At 32.2% G+C, this 20,346-nt stretch overlaps 1 protein-coding gene across 4 annotated transcripts in view; it reads left to right on the forward strand.

Moving 5' to 3' along the window:
- The window catches only part of Ubqn (ubiquilin), a 67,720-nt gene that overhangs the window by 13,021 nt on the left and 34,353 nt on the right, over positions 1 to 20,346 (forward strand). For all 4 annotated transcript variants that reach the window (XM_075382510.1, XM_075382512.1, XM_075382509.1 and 1 more), the window contains exons 2-4: positions 3,597 to 3,795; positions 14,578 to 14,819; positions 15,967 to 16,105. In XM_075382510.1, the coding sequence (XP_075238625.1) occupies positions 3,597 to 3,795; positions 14,578 to 14,819; positions 15,967 to 16,105 (580 nt within the window). The remainder of the gene's footprint in view (positions 1 to 3,596; positions 3,796 to 14,577; positions 14,820 to 15,966; positions 16,106 to 20,346) is intronic.

Raw genomic sequence — 20,346 nt, forward strand, 5'->3', positions numbered from 1 at the left:
TGGATGTTTGCATTACATCAGTAACACTCAAACCAGCAGCAGCTGCTGCTGTAGTAATAATACAGCAGCTCTTCTTAGCTTTTGCTTCAGGTAGCCTTCAAAGTGGTGAGAGTGAGGCATCCATTCTTTCAGAAACCTCTAGAATTTCCCCATTACTAGATTCTGATTCTGGCTGTTCATCGTTCGGCTGAATTCCCAATTCTGAGCAAGTTCTTGCCTACATTGTGGGCATAACTTTTGACCTGGCTTGAAGTGATAATTTGTTAAAGCTTTTAATCGGTCAGCAGAATCAATATCAATAGGCCACAATCCGTTTTTGGTTTTGTGCAACTCTTTTCCAAATGGATTACAGCAGTTCTGTAAGAATTCAACTTCATCAGCAAAACAGCTTTACGATAGGAACATATGTCAGGATCTTCATGAAAGCTAATTCCAGATTGGCGCTGTAAACGTTCTTTGTCCATTGCTGATAGTTATTTCATAGACAACAAAAATGTTTTTCCATAATTAAACGTTAAATACTTGTAGCATTCAGTGCCATCAGGCTTGACAAAATGGCAGGGGCTATGAACTTCACTCATTTTAAAACAATTCAAAACATAGTTGAAGATAACAATTAATCTCACAACTGATCTTAGAAGCTATTCACTAACATCTCTCCTAATTCACAAAAATCTGATGCTATATAATAAAGAACATTCTAGAAGAAACGGAATTTTCCAGAAATTTCTAGAATATTTTGGAGAATGGATTTCTCCAAAATATTCCAGAACTTGCTGTAATGTTCTGTAGAATAACATTCTAGAAATTTCTAGAACATTTTAGGAAATGAATCTTTTGAGATCAGCCTAGAAAGTTCTACAATAGTCCAACATTTTCTGGAACACTGCAAATCTTTTTCAAGCTGTTGCAAATTTTAGAACATTCTTTAAGAAATCTAATAATATTCTGAATCATTGAATTCTTTTCCACCTTCAGCTGTTCTTTGCAGGTCAAAGAACAAAATGCATGGATTATGTTTAAAAACTGCCCGTTCCACCTATTATACAACTAACAAAATCTGAGAAGTTATGCCTGCGATATAAGCCTTTGAAGATGGGGCAAAAATCATGATAAAAGATCTTTGACCAAATTTAGTGATGGATTTCTCCTGACAAATTAGAGTCCAGTTGCTCTGAAACTGCAGGATCCTATATATATAATTATTCCCTTTTTCAAATTACAAAGTCTCATTCTGATTAAAGAATTAGATAGCATTATAAAAGCTCAAACGTTGACTTCCAAAATGTTGTAACAAATTTTTGGCTGAATTTCAGCTGCTATATCTCAAAAACAGGTTCCAAAAGAAACTTGTAACTAACATATTCGGATATAGCATAAAAAGTTAGCAGTACCAAAATTTGAATTTGTATGTTTATTATTGCCGTCAAAATTATTGGTCAAAGATAACAATTTTTACATGTATCCACAAACTGTAATTACCCTTTATTCAAGAGGCCACAAAAATCAGCCGTAGCAGATAAAGAGCTGTAATTTTGGTAAAATGGCATTTCGGACCACGGGGAACCTCCACCAAAAATTTGATGATATTTGGAGATGGTTAACTGGGAACGATTTTGAAAACTGGACCACTTGTCTTTGAATGACCCATGGATGTATAATAATTGGTTCCCCATTAATATGATATTTGTCTTTGAAGTGCAGTTACAAAATTTTACCTTTTAGAGTTTTTCTGAATGAATTACTTCATTCAAAAAGAGAGAAGAGTCAAATTGACGTTCTTTTCTCTGCCTATTTATAAAGTTTTTTCTTGGGAGAGAGGTTTCTATAATAAATAAAATAATTATAAAATTCCTATACATGACTACAGCATAAGAAATAAGTTGAAATTAGCTGTTGATTTCCCTTTCAAAAGTTGCCTTGAGTCCTTTAATAAAGGTGTAAAATTTATTTTTACACTATATTTTAACACTGTTTTGGGGCCATAAAAATTGTTTTGTTAAGTCAAACCAGAGGTGGATTTTTTTTTTATTTATTTTTTTAAATATTTTTTTATTTAATTGTTTTGTGCTATTATTAAAATTTTTATTTTCATTAATATAATTATACCAGATGTTAAAAATTGAATATCAAATATCAAGCACATGGTGTTTGGCCTACCTCTTGTAGTGACAGCTCTGAGGTAATTAACCTGCAATTTTGTTAGCGAAGTGTCTGTTGGAATAATTTGTTTTTTTACTCATTGTTTATTTTTCTTTGTAATAACTTATTGCTATTACGATTATATTATCATTATTCTAATAGGTTGAATATGTTACACATTAAATGCTAGTTCTGAGAAATCAACAATTTTCTTGTAAGTAATCATTGTATTAACATTTTACATTTTAGTATGTTTCAGTAATTATTTTATTTATATATATATATATATATATATATATATATATATATATATAAAAATAAAAACCATCAAACACAGTTATTAGATATATTAAACTTAACTTGTTAAAATTCAGTAACTAGTTTTCATGGTTTCCTGCATCTTTAGTTGGTATTAAATTTAAACAGAAGGACTTTAATGAATTTAAATCTCATAACAATTATTATAATATCAAAAGCATGAAGTAGAATCAAATCACATCACAGTTTTAAAAATTTAACTAGTATATTTTTTGATAAAGAAAAATTTATAGTTACAAATATTTTCAGATTTAATTTAACTGAGGTATTAAGTTAATATATACAAGATCATTACAATTGATACTGAATGTAATATTAATAGAATGGATAGGTCGGATAAGAATCAAACAACAATTATAATTAGTCTTAAAAAAGAACATAAATACAAAAACAAATGATTACAAAGTATGAGGTTATAAAACTTAAAGGATAATAAACTTCATTGTCACGAAGTTTAAATTGATTGGAGTATTATTATCATTATTAAAATCAAGGTACTTTTCAGAATCTGACAGCTACTTTTATCAATTTTTTTTCTTTACAGATGTATTTACAGAGAAATTATAAATATAATCTAACCAAACTTAATCTACACTCGCTTCGCTCATTAACCTTTACTAGCAAGTGTAGGTTAAGTTTGATTAGATTATATTTATAATTTCTCTGTAAATACTTCCAAATACCCACTGATTTGGAAGAAAACAATTGAAAAAAGTGGCTGTTGGATTCTGAAAAAGAACCAAAATCAGATAAGGAGAGTATTTTGAAGCACAAAGACAAATAAAAAAACGTATGAATAGACATCGACGGACATAATTTTTAAAGAAATAAAGGAAACTAACAAATATTTAAGAATTGTCAAAGATTTAATAGTCAAAGCAATATTTAATTACAATAAATTAAATTACCATTCCAGATTGTATCCGTACATACCATCACCGTCAAAACTCACTGGACTTCTAAAATAGATAATTCTATTAGACCTTTAATAAATTTTAAAACAGTACCTGCATATTTGATAGATAATATACTTAGAATAAAAATGAATCTAACATTTAAATACCATATAACAAAAACGGTAAGTAAATGTGGGTGATCATTAATTTTTATCAGTATGTTTTATCTCTTTTTTACAGTTAAAAGAGTTGATTGCTAAAGAGTTTAGTGCAGAACCAGAAAGGCTTTGTTTGATTTTTGCTGGTAAAATTATGAAGGATCATGAAAATTTACAGACACATAATATTAAAGAAGGTTTAACAGTTCATCTTGTTATTAAATCAAATGCAGCATCTGAACCATCTAATATAACAAGTAGCCAAACTCAGCGCCCACCAGGTAACTGTTTTTAATTTTTGTTAAATTTTTTTATACATTGAAGAAAATAAATACTTTTCCTTAATATTGGTGTATACAGGATGTTTCACAAAGAAACAGAATGAGTTTCACATAGTTTCACATTTCTACTAGTTAGTGAAAATAAAGATAAAAATTCATATTAACGTAAGACTGGAAACGCTTTATTTTATAATTATAGCTTGCTTGCAAAAATTTCACTCTGATTTATAGTCAAAGAATAAAATTAATCAACACAGAAATTCTTGAAACCTGTATATTCTTGAACTGAAAAAATGGAATAAAACAGGTCCAAGAATTGTATTTAGTAATTTTTGAGGAAAATTATTGTATAAAGCAAAAAATGAGGTCACAAAACAATTTTTTAGGTTTGATGAACAAGAGTGATATTAAATTGCCAGTAAATAAATAAAATTTATAGAGAATTTAAATTTGAGAAAATGCATGTAAAATATGCAAACTTAACATGAAGAGTTTCAGAAGTTAGAATTTAAAACAAAAAACAGACTGAAATATGGCAGAAAAATACTGTATTATAATTTTTGTTCCAACAGAGGAATTATTTCAATGTTGGAAAATATCTAGAAATAGAATCAATTAATAAAAAAAAATAAAAAAATAAATAAAAACATATTACAATAATCGTTTAAATTGTTCTCATTCATTGCCAAAAATTTTTAATGTAGTTGGAATTATATGAAACAATCTTGATACATTAAGAAGAGCTATACTAGGAATTTTTAATCTTAGCAGCAGAATATTCTGTAAACAGTGAAGGAGGAGGTTTTGATAATGAATTTCAATAATATTGAAATTATTCTTGTTCCTGTTTAAAATTATAATCTGTATTTTTCTACTGTTTCGAATTGTTTTGTTTTTAATAAAAGTCAAATTCCTTAAGCTCTTTATGCTCAGTTTGTCCCTTTGAGTGAAATTTATTACAAAAGCTAATTTTTTTACCAGCAGTTCAATGAAGTTATTGTACATCAAATCTAAATAATTGTGTTGCTTGGCACCAACATTTTCTGTTAATTTTCTAAAAAATTACTAGATACAGTTCTGGGACTTGTTTTTATTTAAAGTTTTTTTAGGTCAGAAAGTACGTGAAATCCATCAAATTTATCCCAGAATTTATTTAAGTTCTTTGAATTTTAAATATTCTTTTTATTTTATCTTTGGAACAGAAATTGTGGAAAAGTTTTTGGCAAGCTACAACTCAAAAATAGGTGTTGTAGACCCATGTTTTAGTGAAATTTTTTACATTTCCTGAGAAATTTGAACTCTGTATAAAGTAGAATTATGGTTGTAGCGTACAAGAGAAATCCTTTTTGTAAAGTTACTATTTTTTCCTTATTTTAGACAGCACAATTTTTTTTTTAATTAGGGTACAAGATTGAATTTGTCTTTATGATTAACTTTTGGACATCATGTTATGTCATATCATGGTCTGACTGATATGAAAAAATTTAAAACCACTCTTAACTCGTTTTGAATCTTTTGTACTTTTGCCCATTTATCTGAATCTGTTATGCAAATGACAGATTCTACTTTATAATTAGGTAATATTTACCCTAGCCTACATTCTTATGTAATAATTACGTGTTAGGCTTTTATAATAAATGTTTCACTGTTGAAAAATAATTATCATTTCTTATGGCTATATTAATTTTATATATTATATTTCTGTGTCTGTATTTGCATGTTTAGTACTGCCCTTTTTATCTTGTGAATAACTAAGTCACTTACAGAGTCTATTAACTTATTTATTCAATATTTCTTCATATCATGTGCTTCGTGTTCTGTTACAATGAGTTGGAAATCTTACAAAAAGTCTTTGTGCTGGAATCATCACTAGTGCTAATAAAAATTTTAAATGTTATGTGATTCTTCTGGCGAACAATTTTTTTTTTCAGGCTGCTAAGATAATTTATGATGTTTATGGGATGCAGTATTAGTACGTAGCAAAAAAATTATTTAAGCATTTTCAATTTGGAAATTTTAATGTCAATGATAAACCTTGTTCTGATCGGCGAATGGTTGAAACAGGTGATAGAATTGGGTAGAAAAATTGAGCCAGATCGGCACATTAGCACTTGTGATATCAGTAATTCCTTCAAAATGGTCTTCAATCGTTTGAAGAAGGCTGTCACAAAAAAAATTGATGTTTTGATGCCACATGAGTTAACTATGAGAAGTTTATTTGGTGGTAGTTCCATCTGTGAAGCTTTACTAAAATCATTCCATTCTTTAAATAAATCGTAGGCAATAAAAAATTGATCACATATGACAGTAATGTATGGAAAAGATTACGGTCAAAGCAAGGAGAAGCTTCGCAAATTATAGCAAACCCAAGATAAGTGATATTCTGTGTGTGTGATTGAAAAGATACTGTTCACTATGTGCTGCTGCTGTCTGTACAAACAAAGTTGGCTTCAAAAGGAGCCTGTGAAAATCACTTACCAAGTTTTTCATTCAGAAAATACAGAAGTTTTACAGTGACAGAATTATGATTTTACCTCAAAATTTTTTTTTTAAAACCCACTCCCTGGGCTATATTTACAGCTAAGTAGAATTAGCTCGAGAGAGTATTCTTATTCAGTAATGGGGCCTCCCCACCCACTGGCAGTATGTCCCATGGCAGGTTATCCCCCCTCCCGGTCAGATCTTTTAAGTGCCTGCCTCTAATCCCCAACGGACGGTAACCGGATAAGACTTATCATCTGGTCCTGGACTTTTCTTATCCCATAAGTGGACAATTGCAATGGCTACTTCTTCCTGTGTGAAATGGCCACCGTCGCACTATATGCTCCAGTATATCATGGTCTGCACCCGGAAAGAGTAAATTAATCTGTGTGAGGCCGTGAGAGCGGGCAGGCGCCTCCTAACTTCTTAATTACCACTTGATATGCCCGCCCCTGTGGATCAGTATCCAGGTCGAGGCATAGCTCCTGCCATTTCCCCCGTTTGGAGTCCTTGATTTTGAAATTCAACGTCCTTCATGCTGTAATAAAATTGTTAGCGGCTTCTTCATAGGCAGGATTGCCTACCCTCCTCAGCCGTTGTTTCCTGCGATGATGTGCCTGGAGAACTTGCCTCTGGTCGGCGATCTCATTAGTCCACCAATAGACTGGCTGGAAACACGTACGCATGGTTGAAAGCTGAGCCATTTCTCTGTTAGGAGCTCCTGTAATATCTCTGGGATAACAATCTGGCTGTCGGAGAGTTTACCAGCAACATGACCAACAACAGTTTTAATCTAGGCTCAAGTAAGTCTAGGTGGTTTATGTCCACCTGAGTCAATAGGTAGTGCCTCACGGTATTCCAGGAGCGCAGCTCGACTGTTACTAGCAATTTCTTCCTCCAGAGTTCTCCAGTGAATTCGCTCGCCTTTCCACCTTCCATCCACTATAGCCAGGTCCAAGACAGTGCTGTGTCCATGTGCCACGTACGTGAGGGTACCATCGTTCAGGCATCTAAAGCCCAAAGTGTACAGCATATCAGCAAGAACTTCGCCCCTCCTATTATTGTGAGAGCAGCCTGCCGCCACAGTATGACAATTAAGGACACCCAACAAGATGGCACGTCTATGCGATCCAGCAACGACGTCCTGTAGTGCACCAATATAAGCAGCATACTTGTTTAAGGAGATGTCCCAACTTACATATGGTACAATGAGCGTGGACCATGTTAACTGAACAGCTATGATACCATTGCCGTGGTGCAACAATTGCCGTATCTGTTACTGATGTTGAATAATGCAATGTTCCCGGCCGCATCAGAACACCAATCATGTCAGGCAGCTGTGTGTATATTGGGCTCCGAAGTGACTATAATATCCATGTCATACTCCATGTCATTGGCATTTGTAAGCATGATCTTAATCATGCTTATTTCTGGTGCATGTCTTGCCTCTGGTGCGGTGGTCAGTTTGGTTACAATCGAGGCACCTCATAGCCTCATGACAGTCCCTTATAAGGTGCCCACTGCCTTCACAATTATAACAAAGCGTCGCCCTGTCAGGCCTTTTGCAGTCTGCACTCCTGTGTCCCATGGGCCAACATTTGTAGCACTGTATCAAATCAAGCCCGACAGTGGACCCACTCAATCTTAATTCTGCTAGCAATTAGCTTGTCGGCAGCCTGGTAACTGGTGGTGACAGTAACGTTCTAAATGTCGCTGTATGCCCTTCTCAATAAGGAGATGCGAAAGGACTTGCTTGAAACAATTACATCCGCTATTGCCTCACTAATCTCGGCCTCTGTTGTGTCCACATCTAAGTCGTTGATATGAACTACCACATGCGTATTGCCACGGGAGTGCATATCAACCTGCAGGTCAGTGGCTGTGTCCTTTAGGGTACTTGTCAGTTTTTCTGCCTGCTGAGCCCCCTCAACGCAGACCTCTTCTAAGGGAGAGGACTTCACCAGCCTCCTCCTTAGTGACTTTTGTCTTGAGCTTTCGAAGAAGATCAGCATAGGACCTTCCCTGAACCTTTACAACAACCACTTTGCTCCACTCAACCAGGGGTGTTGCTCGATGAGTTGAAGCAGAGCAGGAGCACGCTGGTGTCCATTGTCCTAGGCACAACTAATCCAACCGGATCTTCACTAGTCCTATGCAAGTAGATAGCTATCTTGCGTATTACTGTCCCAAAAAGCCCGTTGTTAATACCAACACCGCTCTGGGCACCTTCTTTAGAACCCTTGAATAGAGCTGAGGGCACATCTGGTCACCTGTTCATCTCCTTCGGATGCATCATAGAAAATAGTGTATTTGCACCTATGTGTAGTTGTCCTCATCATTAATTAAAGAGGACGCGTCTTGGGAGGTCATGCCCACCTTGACCTGTTCTCCTGAAGCAACTCTGTGATTTTGGGAGATTGGCAAATTGACTGGCGAATTGAAAATCATTTTCATCTGATCTTCAAAAGTTTCAGTTTACAGATTTCTTAGCCCATGAGCTGCTTTTTCAATTGATGTGCTTTCTGACTTTGTTCAACCAACCTTTAACTGAAAGTTTGATCATAAATTTCATTGCTGAAGCCAGCCATCTTCCTTTGAAGATCACAACTTGATCTCTTTTGGATTAACTTAGTTAATCTAGGTGACAAGACATAATCTCTTGTAATATCTTTCTTTTTTGTTACACTTTTCCTTTTTTTGTTACTCAACATAACGTGTCTCTTTTTCAGTTAGATAATGGAATTGATAGCTTTTAAATTTTATCTACGTATGCTACAGTTACGTGTTTAGACATACAAGTATGTTCATGTAGAATTACGATTTTAGTCTGTTTTTGTGTAAGTTCCATTTAAAGATTTAAAACAAATAAAAATAAAAAAATTACGCAATAGTAGAAAAAATCAAGACCACAGTCTATAAAATTTAAATTAATTAACTATTCGGAACATTATGTACATAACATCAAACAAGATTATAAAAGACAAATAATTGTGAGCACAGCTGTGTACAAAATAATCAACAAAAAGGTGGCCTTGCAAAGTGTACTGTATCAGTTAAAATTAAATTTCTCTCTACAAATAGTGTTTTCTATTAATTTGCACATCATATGTATTGCATGCTCTTATGAAAATTGTTTTTTTATCCTAATTGTCTTTATGGTCATGATTGTTTAGGTAGTCAGGCATTGTGATGAATTACATATAATCATTTGGTAGCAGTTTCCTTTTTTGCTTAGTCATTGTTAGATGGGCAGCCAGATATATGAGGTTATTAAGAAAATAACCAAACATTTTTAATTACCAGTAGAGATATTTAGTGAGTGTGTTTGGCAGCATTGTGTTCCACATAACCTCATAACTCTTCTATAACCACATGTTCTTGGATTGTTGATATGTTTAGTTTTTGTGTATTGTTATTTGAGTGCAACATGTTTAAGTGTTAGCGATTTTTATAACATGCGATTTTCAGGAGCAATGGTATGATGTAAAATTTTGTGTAAACTGGGAAAACTTTCACAGAAACATTTCAATTTTTGAAACAAGCTTATGGAGATGATGCTCTCGATTGTATACAATGTTACAAATGGTTTTCACAATTTAAAGGTAGTCATCAGTCAATCGAAGATGGCCCTCGACCAGGAAGGCCTTTGACTTCAACTGATGACCCATACATTCAGAAAATCAATGATCTGATGTGAGCAAATTGCCGATTGACTGTCAGAGAACTTGCAGAAAACGTTAGCATCTCAATTGGATCATGTCTTGACATTTTGAATGAAAAATTGGAACATGTATCAAGTCACAGTAAAGTTTTGTTCCTTGTTCTACGACCGAAAAGCAGAAAGAATGTCAAGTGGATGTTTGTTGCCAATTCTTAAACAAGCCGATAATTGTGAAACATTTATGCAAAGGGTCATAACGGAGATGAAAGTTGGGTTTATGGCTACGACATTGAGACATAAGTTCAATTATATGAGGGTTATTTTTTTCGGTCACGAAATTAAAACCACAGTGAAAATAAAAAATTTTTTATTTGTTAACAAGTACTTACATAGTTATGCTATTTCTCTACATAGTCACCACTCCGGTTTAGACATTTGTCATAGCGTGGTACCAACTTTCCAATACCCTCGTCATAGAATGGAGCCGCCTGTGTTTTCAGCCATGTTTCTATGCTGGTCTACAGCTCAATGTTTGTGCCAAAATGTTGTCCTCCTAGCCAGCATTTCATGTGCGCAAAGAGGTGAAAATCGTATGGAGCCAAGTCCGGGCTATACGGTGCGTGATCAAACACTTCCCAACGAAAACGCTGCAGGAGCTTCTTTGTTACGGCTGCAGTGTGCGGCCGAGCATTGTCATGGCGAAAGACAATGCCTGACGACAACATTCCTGTCCACTTATTCTGAATTGCCCTTCGTAGATGTTGAAGAGTCGCACAGTATGAGGCTGCAGTGATGTTCGTGCCACGTTCCATGAATTCCACCAAGAGAACTCCATTCCGGTCCCAGAACACAGTAGCCATACACTTTTTGTTGGAGAAGTTTTGCTTGAACTTCTTTGGTTTACTGGGAGAATGAGAATGCATCCACTCTTTGGATTGTTCTTTTGTTTCTTCAGTTTCAAAATGGACCCATGTCTTGCCCCCTGAAACAATTTTGTTCAAAAAATCTTCTCTTTCATTGTGGTAGCGCTGGAGAAACGTTAGGGAGGCGGCGCCCATTCTCATTGTTTTGTGATGGTCGGACAACATCTTGGGAACTCATCTCGCACACAGTTTGCGGTACAGAAGTCTTTCACTCAATGGTGTAGAGAGTTGACCTTGAAATTTCAGGAAACGAATCACAACACAGAAATTGTGAACTAACAGTTTTCAAATTGCCTCATCCACTTGCTCAACAAGATCATCGGTTGACATTCGCTTCCTTCCCTGACCGCCTGCATCATGAACATCTGTACTTCCTGCTTTAAAGTTCTTGCACCATTGTCGCACTTTGCTGTCATTCATTGAAATTTCACTGTTCACATTACTTATTCGTCAATGAATTTCAGCTGTATTACAACCCTCAGCCTGAAGAAATTGAATTACTGCACGCGCTTCACACTTGGCAGGAGATGCTGTTGTTGTAGACATGTTTACATGCTAGCTGTGTGTTCGGAACTAAATGAAGTGATGTGACGTGATTGAAGGCCATACTAGAGACGCTGCGCAAAGATTCATCCGATTTTAGCATGGGTTTTTATTTCGCGACCGATCGGACCTTGAAAAAAAAATAACCCTCGTACAATGGATCAGCAAACGATCTTCATTCTTCAAGAAAGCACGTCAGTCTCGATCTAATGCGAAAGTTATGTTTTTTGTTTTTTTAATGGAATTGTGCATTTTGAATTCTTGTCTCAAGGTGAAACAGTAAACACAGGTGCACAGTCAATGCATTTTACAAGAGTTACGTGAAAAATCCGCAAAAAGAGACCAGCATTGTGGTGAGACAACAGTTCCTTCACCACAACAATACGCCCGCACACTCAGCTTTTTCAGTTTGTCAGTTTTGTGCCAAAAATCAGATGACTGTCCTCCTTCAGCCTCTGTACTTGCCATACCTGGCTCCTTGTATTTTTTTCTTATTTCAAAAATTAAACTTCATGATGAAAGGATGTTGTTTTGAGATTATTGATGATATTAAAGCAAATTTGTCACAGACCTTAAATGTCATTTCAAATGAAGCTATACAGGACTGCTTCGCAAAGAGGCAACACCACTGGGAAAAGTGTGTGAATAGGAGAGGAGTACGTTGAAGGGGATAAGGACCAATAATCTGTAAAAGTAATAATAAAGATTAAAAAAATAAAGTTGTTATTTTCTGAACAGACCTCGTATTAGAGACTAATTCTTTCTAGTGATAATGAATTTTCTTAGAAAATTCTTATCTTTCTTGAAAACAAAAATATCAGGGGTTTTATTAAATTCATTTTTTCCATATGAACTTAGTAATATAAACAAAAAAAAAAAAAATTAGTGATGAGGTTTAACCATTAGTTTTTTTTTTGCGTAATTTTAATCTTAGTATATTTTAATAATTACTTCTTCATTAGAATATTTGAATGGAAAGGTACTCTCATTGTTGCATAATAAAAAGAATTTGAGATATTTTGAGTGTTTTGTGATTCATGTAAAACATTCTCATTACAAATAGTTCATTAAAAAAATTAAGGCCGTTTGTTAATAAAATAAATATTTACTAAATATTTCCAAATGTTAGCTGTTTGGCCAATTTGACAATATGTTTGATTTCTTTTGGTAATTATTTATCTAAAATGAGTCTATAACTGCACTTATTTAATTTGTTGGCATTTATTTATGTATGTTTATAATTTTCCAAAATTGTTTCAATAGAACTATTGTCTGTGATAGTGGTAAAAAGAAATTTAGGTATTAGATAGTCTCAGTTGCACTATTGGTTTAGTGTATGATATTCATAATTTCATTCATGAATTACCAATGCTTAAGTTGCATCTTCCATCAGGGAATTTCTTTTCTAATTGTCTTTTATGTTTTTATTTACATTATAACAAATTTTTTCTAATCATTATGTTGATTGCCATAAATCTTCCAGCATTAATCTTTTAAGTTTAAAATCCTGATTCCCAACTATTTGTCATTAAGTTCCCTTAATGACAGACAGTTGGGAATCAGTTTGTTTATTTATTATTACGTAAGTTTTCCCCCCCTCTGCATTTAAATTTTGTCACCTACCGCTCTACCAATAATTCATCTTGTCTGTAAATTTGATTTCATGATGAATATCACATGGCTGCTTATTTTTTGCATTAAGAAATCACAGATCTGGAATACCTGTAGTAGTATCATTCTCTATTTTCTTATTCATTTAAACATACACATAAACCACACAAATATAAAGAACTAATGAAAACTCCCATTTACTAGCAGATATGTGACTTAGATCTTGCTGAATAAATAGACATGTGTTGTTAATAAGGATACATGAATGGTTATTATTTCTATATGACCATTGTAGGTATTGTACTGATGTCAAATTCATATAAACAAGTTTAGTAGCACATCCTTACTGTTCAGGGATTTAATTTCCTGGTGCCAAAGATTTTAATGCTGTCAGAATCGAGTTATAGAGAATTCTTTGCTGCTATTACAGCAATGGGTAAAAAAGAGGTATTTATTTAACTGAGGGTATAGGAATGTTCCTGATGATGTTAGGTAGTGAAAGCATAGTGTTTAATAGATGATGATGTTGGTTAACTGAAATCTTTTAAAATATTGACATAATATTAATAACTATATTGATTTTAAGCACATTATATTTGAGAAGCAATTACAAATTCGAAGACCATAGAAATCTGAAATAAGATAAAGAGTTTTTAACTTTTAATTTTAATACATTTCAGAAGAAAATGCTGAAAATAAAAAATTAAGACATTTTTACTTTGTAAATGTTAAAACATTTACGTTGGGTGTTCGTTAATTAAACTCTGGTAGGGAATTGCAAACAAAAACCGGTTTCTACAGCAAATAGTGGATGCACAGTAGACATCAGCTAAGCTTAAGTATGATCACATGTACAATCAGTTGCCACTTTGTTTAGCACCACTTCAGTATTACGTGGTGAAATATGGAGGCAATTGTTGCCACTTCCATCAGTTGCAAGCTACGTACTGTCATTAGTTTTCTGCGAGCAGAAGTAACATCTGGAGTCGTGATCGAACTATGGGCTGTGTATAGTTTACAGTAATAATGTAACGAGAGATGATTCTGTGAGAAAATTGTACAGAGAAGTTGCCAAACTAATGTGCACAAGGAAAGAAGAGGGGGGCCACATTTCATTGTGAGTCTTAAACTTGTTGAAAAAGTTGAAATTGCTGTTCAGTATAAATGCTGCTTCACAATTACTGTACTTAATGAAAATTTTCATCAAATTTCAAGGTCCACTCTATAGAATTCTTACAGCGAGATTGGGTTTTCATAAGTACTGTGCACACTGGGTACTGAAACAACTTACAGATGCCCACAAAATGAAAGGTATGTGAGCAGTGTTGACTTTTCTTCAGCCGTACCAGAAAAAAGGAGTAAATTTCGTGACAGTATTGTTACTGAGACGAGACTTGGATTCAGTTCATCAATATTGAAACAGCAGAGTAGACCAACAGGAGTTGCACATATCTCTGAACAAGCTCAAAAAATCAATTCAAACAAAATAATTGTAGGTACTGTGTTTTTAGATCATAAAGGATTTATAAATATTTTTATAAATTTGTCATAATTTTTTTCCAGCGGATATACCAGCTACGCCATTTGGACTTGGTTCTTTAGGAGGCCTAGTTGGTTTAGAAAACCTTGGGCTAGGTTCAGCAAATTTTATGGAATTACAACAAAGGATGCAGCGTGAATTGCTTACCAATCCTGAAATGTTACGACAAGTTATGGAGAATCCATTAGTTCAACAGTTAATGAACGATCCTAATAATATGAGACAGTTGATTTTGGCTAATCCACAGATGCAAGAGTTAATTGAGGTATTGTTTAAAGTGTATATTGTTTTATTAAATTTTTATATTAGGAAATATAACAAACATTTTTTGCATGTCTGCCAAATAGTAATTATGAAACTGCATAAAATACTCTTTTTTTTAATGTGATGATCAGATACACATTGTATTTTAGTATGATACTATGATTATCTGCACAGTATTTGAAATATTAAAATTATTAGTTCAGTATTATTTTTTAATTTATTGTGCTTATTCTGTGAATTTAAAATTCATGCCGGTGTGTATGTGGGCTACAAAATATAGTTGTAATAAATTTTTTTAAATACAATTAAGTGTTCGAACAGTGATAAAACTGGTCAGGCTTTTCAATGATGTACATGTGAATTTGCATGATGCAGTACGATATAGATTTGTGATGATCTATTTGATGCATGTTGTTGAACAATGGTCACAATTTCATCCCTTTCTTTATTTTTTTCAATATATTCTCATATATTTTCAATGAGCTTGTAATGGAGGACCATGTCATAAATGTTAGCCAGGTTAAAAGTCTTATCTTGTTCATCCTTGTTTTATTTGCTGAGCCAAGTTCAGTATTTTCCATTCTTAAAGTTTCCTTTGGTATAAGATCTTCACTGATATTTAAACTTTTACTTTTATAGCCACGTGCATTTGAGTAATAGTATCAAAACTACATTTCTGATCTTAAAATTCTAAGAAGTATAATTGACTGATAAAAATTTTTTTCATGTTAAGAGAAGTTAAAATGAATGGAATCATTGAAAATGAGTGTAAACTGCTCAATTTGTAAATTGGTTAAAAAGTATTTGTGTTTTTCTTTTTGTATATCATCAATTTGTAGTAAATAATCAATTATAGTTGTGCAATTTTAGAAAACATATTGACATTAATAACTAGAGTTTACTATGAGTGTTTCAGCAATGTTTCCTAATATTATTCTTTACTGAGTTCTCGACACTAAATTTTGCAGTGTGTAAGTCTATCTAGATTTGGGAGATTTTTAAAATAGTTATAACAGTAATAGTGCATTAAAGTTTTTTTTTAGTTATTGTATTCCACGGTGTATAAATTTTTTTAGGCTTTCGTAAAAGAAGTTTTTCAAGTATACTGAATATTACTTGCCTGTAATTTGTATTGTATTTGTTTTCAGCGACATCCAGAAATTAATCACATGTTAAATAATCCGGATTTATTACGCCAGACTATGGAAGTTGCTAGAAATCCATCCATGTTGCAAGAGTTAATGCGTTCACAGGATAGAGCTATGTCTAATTTGGAATCTATACCAGGTAACTAAGAGCTTTTCTTATATTTCATTGATTTATCTGTTGATTTGGTTGTGTATTAATGAGGCAAAACTACAAAAAAAACAGGGAACAAGAGCAAAGAAAGGGTGAGTTTTTTATATCTTTTACTGGTTAATTGCTATATAATGATAATGTGATTCAAGTAATAACATTTTTTATGATTTTTAGTTAATATAATTTGTATTGGTGGTGTGTTTGTGTATGTGTGTGTGTGTGTGTGTGTGTGTGTGTGTGTGTGTGTGTGTGTATACACGCGTGTGTGTAACACATTTTTTGTGAAAAAACATTCATTGTGACAAAAAATACTTGTCTGCATTGGGAGCAAATGACATGATGCTTAAAATTCTGCAACTACATTCCACAGCAACCTTATTTGTTGTGTACATGGTCTCCTGAAGTTAAATGTTTATTCGTAAAAATCAAGAAATAGAGCAATGTATGTAATAATTTCTGTATTTTTGGAATAGAGCTCTTGTGTGCAACCAGTTTACTAAGCCAGGGTGAAATTTTGTAAAACAGATTCTTATACTGCTGATGTCTATAATGAGTTTTAAATTTGTGAACTTGTATAGTGATTTCAAATTTAGTAAATATGTTACAATGAAAATTACATTGTTTTAAGTCATCAGATGTTATTGAAAATATTCAGGCTTTTTGGCTTAGTTGAAAAAATTAAGTTATTTATATTAAGAGATGTATTTATTTTTTCATCAGAGTTGTTGCCTTAGCACATGTGTAAAAATTTTGTTACTTAAACGTAAAATTAAACTTTGATGTCAGACAAAAATGTATGTTTGATTTAAAAGTGAAAATAAATATAATCGGTCGTAAATAAGTAAAAATCACATTAATTTAATTGTCCAAGAGTATTTTAATTTAGTTGTTTTAACTTTAAATAAATTCTTTAGTCTACCATTTTAGCAGTTGTGTGCCATTGATTTTTAGTTGAATTATGATTATTAAATATTTAATTAATTATTTCTGAATTATGTGTAACTGTTACAAGTACACATTTTTAATTAAAAAAAAAAAAAACTGATTATGTTACCAAATCTATATGTTATCTTATAGTTTTAATTTCCATATTTTCATCTTATTCCTCACAAACATGAATTTTTGTAATTATTCATCTTACTTCTTTTCTACTACTGGTGCTGCTCTTTAAAAAATTATTTTATTTCATGAAACAAATAGCAATAATTTATTTTCTTTCAGTATATACCATATTTTAATTACCTCCAGTCCTTATTGTTGTTCCTTGTTATTACCCTTCTGGGCGGCCTTCTCTTTTTAATTATTGCTTTGATCTTTTGCCAGTATAATAAAAAGAGCACAAATCTGATTATCTTGCAAACTTAATTTTATAATATTATGAATACCATGAATCCTGATGTTACAATTTGTACGGATGGCTCTAGAAATGTTAATTCTGTGGTTGGTAACAGAACATACATGTTTGGCCTTCCCACAATCAGTATGCCAATATTCACAAGGTGTAGAAATTGGGAGGTGGCATGGTAAAAGAGACTTAATGTATATCAACAGAATTTGAGAATAATCTTGCAGAAAAAAAAAATAGATCGGACAAAAATTAAACCAGTGCCTATTAGTAATTATAACAAGTATATGTTCAGTATTGATCACCAAAATCAATTGTTATCTTACTACCCATGTGCCAAACAATTGGCTAGTATAAAAAAGTAGCGTTTAATATGATTGGTATGATGATGCAAAATGCATTCAAACTTTACTGCAAAACAGGAAATTTGAAAATACCATATCATGATTTCCGATTGGTAGTTATAGGAGAACTCTTGCCATAGAATGCTAAAATCGGAAGTCCCAGCTGTTCAAGAAATGTACTAAATGGGCAGATAGGAAGCAAGTTAGAAAGGCCAAACTCTAACTTACTCCTTATCTTACTATTGCAAAAGATACTGCTTTTGTGCAAAAAAATAAAATAAACGTAAAGATATTATGTTCTATTGCAAGGCCTGTAAAGATTTTCCTGGATTGTGTTTTGAATGGTTCCTTGGATTTTGTTTTGAATGTTTCAAACCATATACAAACTTTTTACAAAATTAAAAATATACATATAAAAAACACATTTTCATATTAAGGCATTTCTGTTCACTTAGATTATTCTATTAGTTTTTCTTTGTGAGTTTAGTTTTTGATTCGTTACTTTCATAAGAACGGCTAAATTAATTTTTTATTTTTCTTTGTAATCTGTTTGTTATAAGGATATATATATGAATAAATAATAAAAGTAATTGTTTATGTATATATATATATATATATATATATATATATATATATATATATTTTATTTGTTTTGCATAACAGTATTCCATTGTTTGTTTCTGTAAAATAATTATACTAAAAATAAAAGTGTTTATTTTATGTGCAGATAGGTCATAGTAACAAATGAAAACGTAAATAAGCTTTGACTAGTCATAATGAAAATAATAATAAGCAGAAATGCGGTAATAATAAAAAATAAGTTGTATCGCCAACAGAATCTTCTAAACGACTGATTCCACATGTTTGACAACTGGCACTGTACATACACTTAGCAATCACCAGCCCGCAGACGTATCATATGTGTTATTTTGTTATTTTATTTTAAACAAAGTGAATATATATATTTTTTTTTTACATTAATATACTTACTACCCATAAATAAATTATATTAAAAAAATAACAGTTTGGATTTTTTAATGATTTCATATTATTCAAACCAGTACTGAAATTGTTAACTTTCTATAAATGCAAAAACATGGAAAAACTTCTGTTTAGTATAAACAGTATAAAAATTTCAGTAGATAATTATACACACATACACTGTAGAATAAAAAGTAAAAGATTATTATTATTCTTAAAATTAGTCAAATAATAATATAAAAAACACAATATATTTTCTTGAAGTATAAATCAGAAGATGTATAAATTAACGTGGTTTAGTTTTAAAACTTAAGTTAATGCTGAATTTGAAGCATCATATTCATAATTGAAAAGTCATAAAAATTGAATTTGTGGTCATTTTAAGTCATTTATTCACATACATGTGGATTGATATTGTAGCACGTGCAATTTACAAAGAAAAAAATTTACTTTGTAAGAGATATTTTGGCTTAAAAATTGTTTGAACAATATCACATTATATTAATGACAAAGGAAAGTTGGAGAACATTTAGTCATGCATTCTCAGGTCTTTTCACAATTGAATGAAGATGTCTTAATAATGAAATTATTTTTGTATGTGTAAAGCAGATTTTTATTTGTCTGTGCGAAGGAAATAACCACAAAATACAATCAGATTTAAAGGGCTCATACATGGTGCTGTATTTGATGTACATTATTACAGAAGCTGTAAATTTTTGTTTGTCTTTCTTGTGTCTTAATATTCGTATGTGAATTGATTATAAGATAATGGGGTTTTTCATCACATAAACTTGATTGAAGTTTATAAAAATGAATGTAGCATGAAAATTTTTTTTTTTGTATATGAAATATGCCTTGCCTTACAGGTATTCAAACCCAGAAGTACGTACATATAATTTAAACACAACCTAGGAGATTTGGTTATAATAATCATCGGATGATAGCTAAAGGAAGTAAGCCTATGAAAAATTTCTGATGAAATTTTCTAGCTGCTGAAAAAAATGATGTAGCTATCATTTGTCAGTATGTGCAATTGAGACTCCTGCTTAGTAGGGCCAGAAAAAACGAAGTCCACAAAGTTCACTATTAGGAGATGTATCTAGAAATTTTTATGGTTATTGACAGTGATAGATGACATCGGTCTAGAAGTCCACTAATACAAAGCCGAAAGAACATTTACCATTTATTTGTGATTGCTGACATTACTAACTTGAAAAATGAATGACTTAAAAATTTACAGCCATAAAGTCCCCTTTCATCATTAAATTACCGTCTGGTTGTTTCTTAACATGTAAAATAGGGACTATACTTAACAGGATAAGAACTGATGAGTTAGAATGTATCTTCTTATTCTGTCCTGAAACATGGTAGTCACATCATCTTGGTGTGATTTGTAAAGACAGTAGCTGGACCATCACTTACGTAATTCAGGAATCCATTCGTAGAACCTATAAAGAGAATCTCAATGACTCAACTTAGTCATAAGTTAAATATATATAACATTTTGGTAATAATTTTATTTGATATCTTAATATGTCCAGTTACATTCCTAACATGAA

This window comes from Lycorma delicatula, chromosome 1 (assembly GCF_047948215.1).
Source record: "Lycorma delicatula isolate Av1 chromosome 1, ASM4794821v1, whole genome shotgun sequence".
Taxonomy (NCBI): domain Eukaryota; kingdom Metazoa; phylum Arthropoda; class Insecta; order Hemiptera; family Fulgoridae; genus Lycorma; species Lycorma delicatula.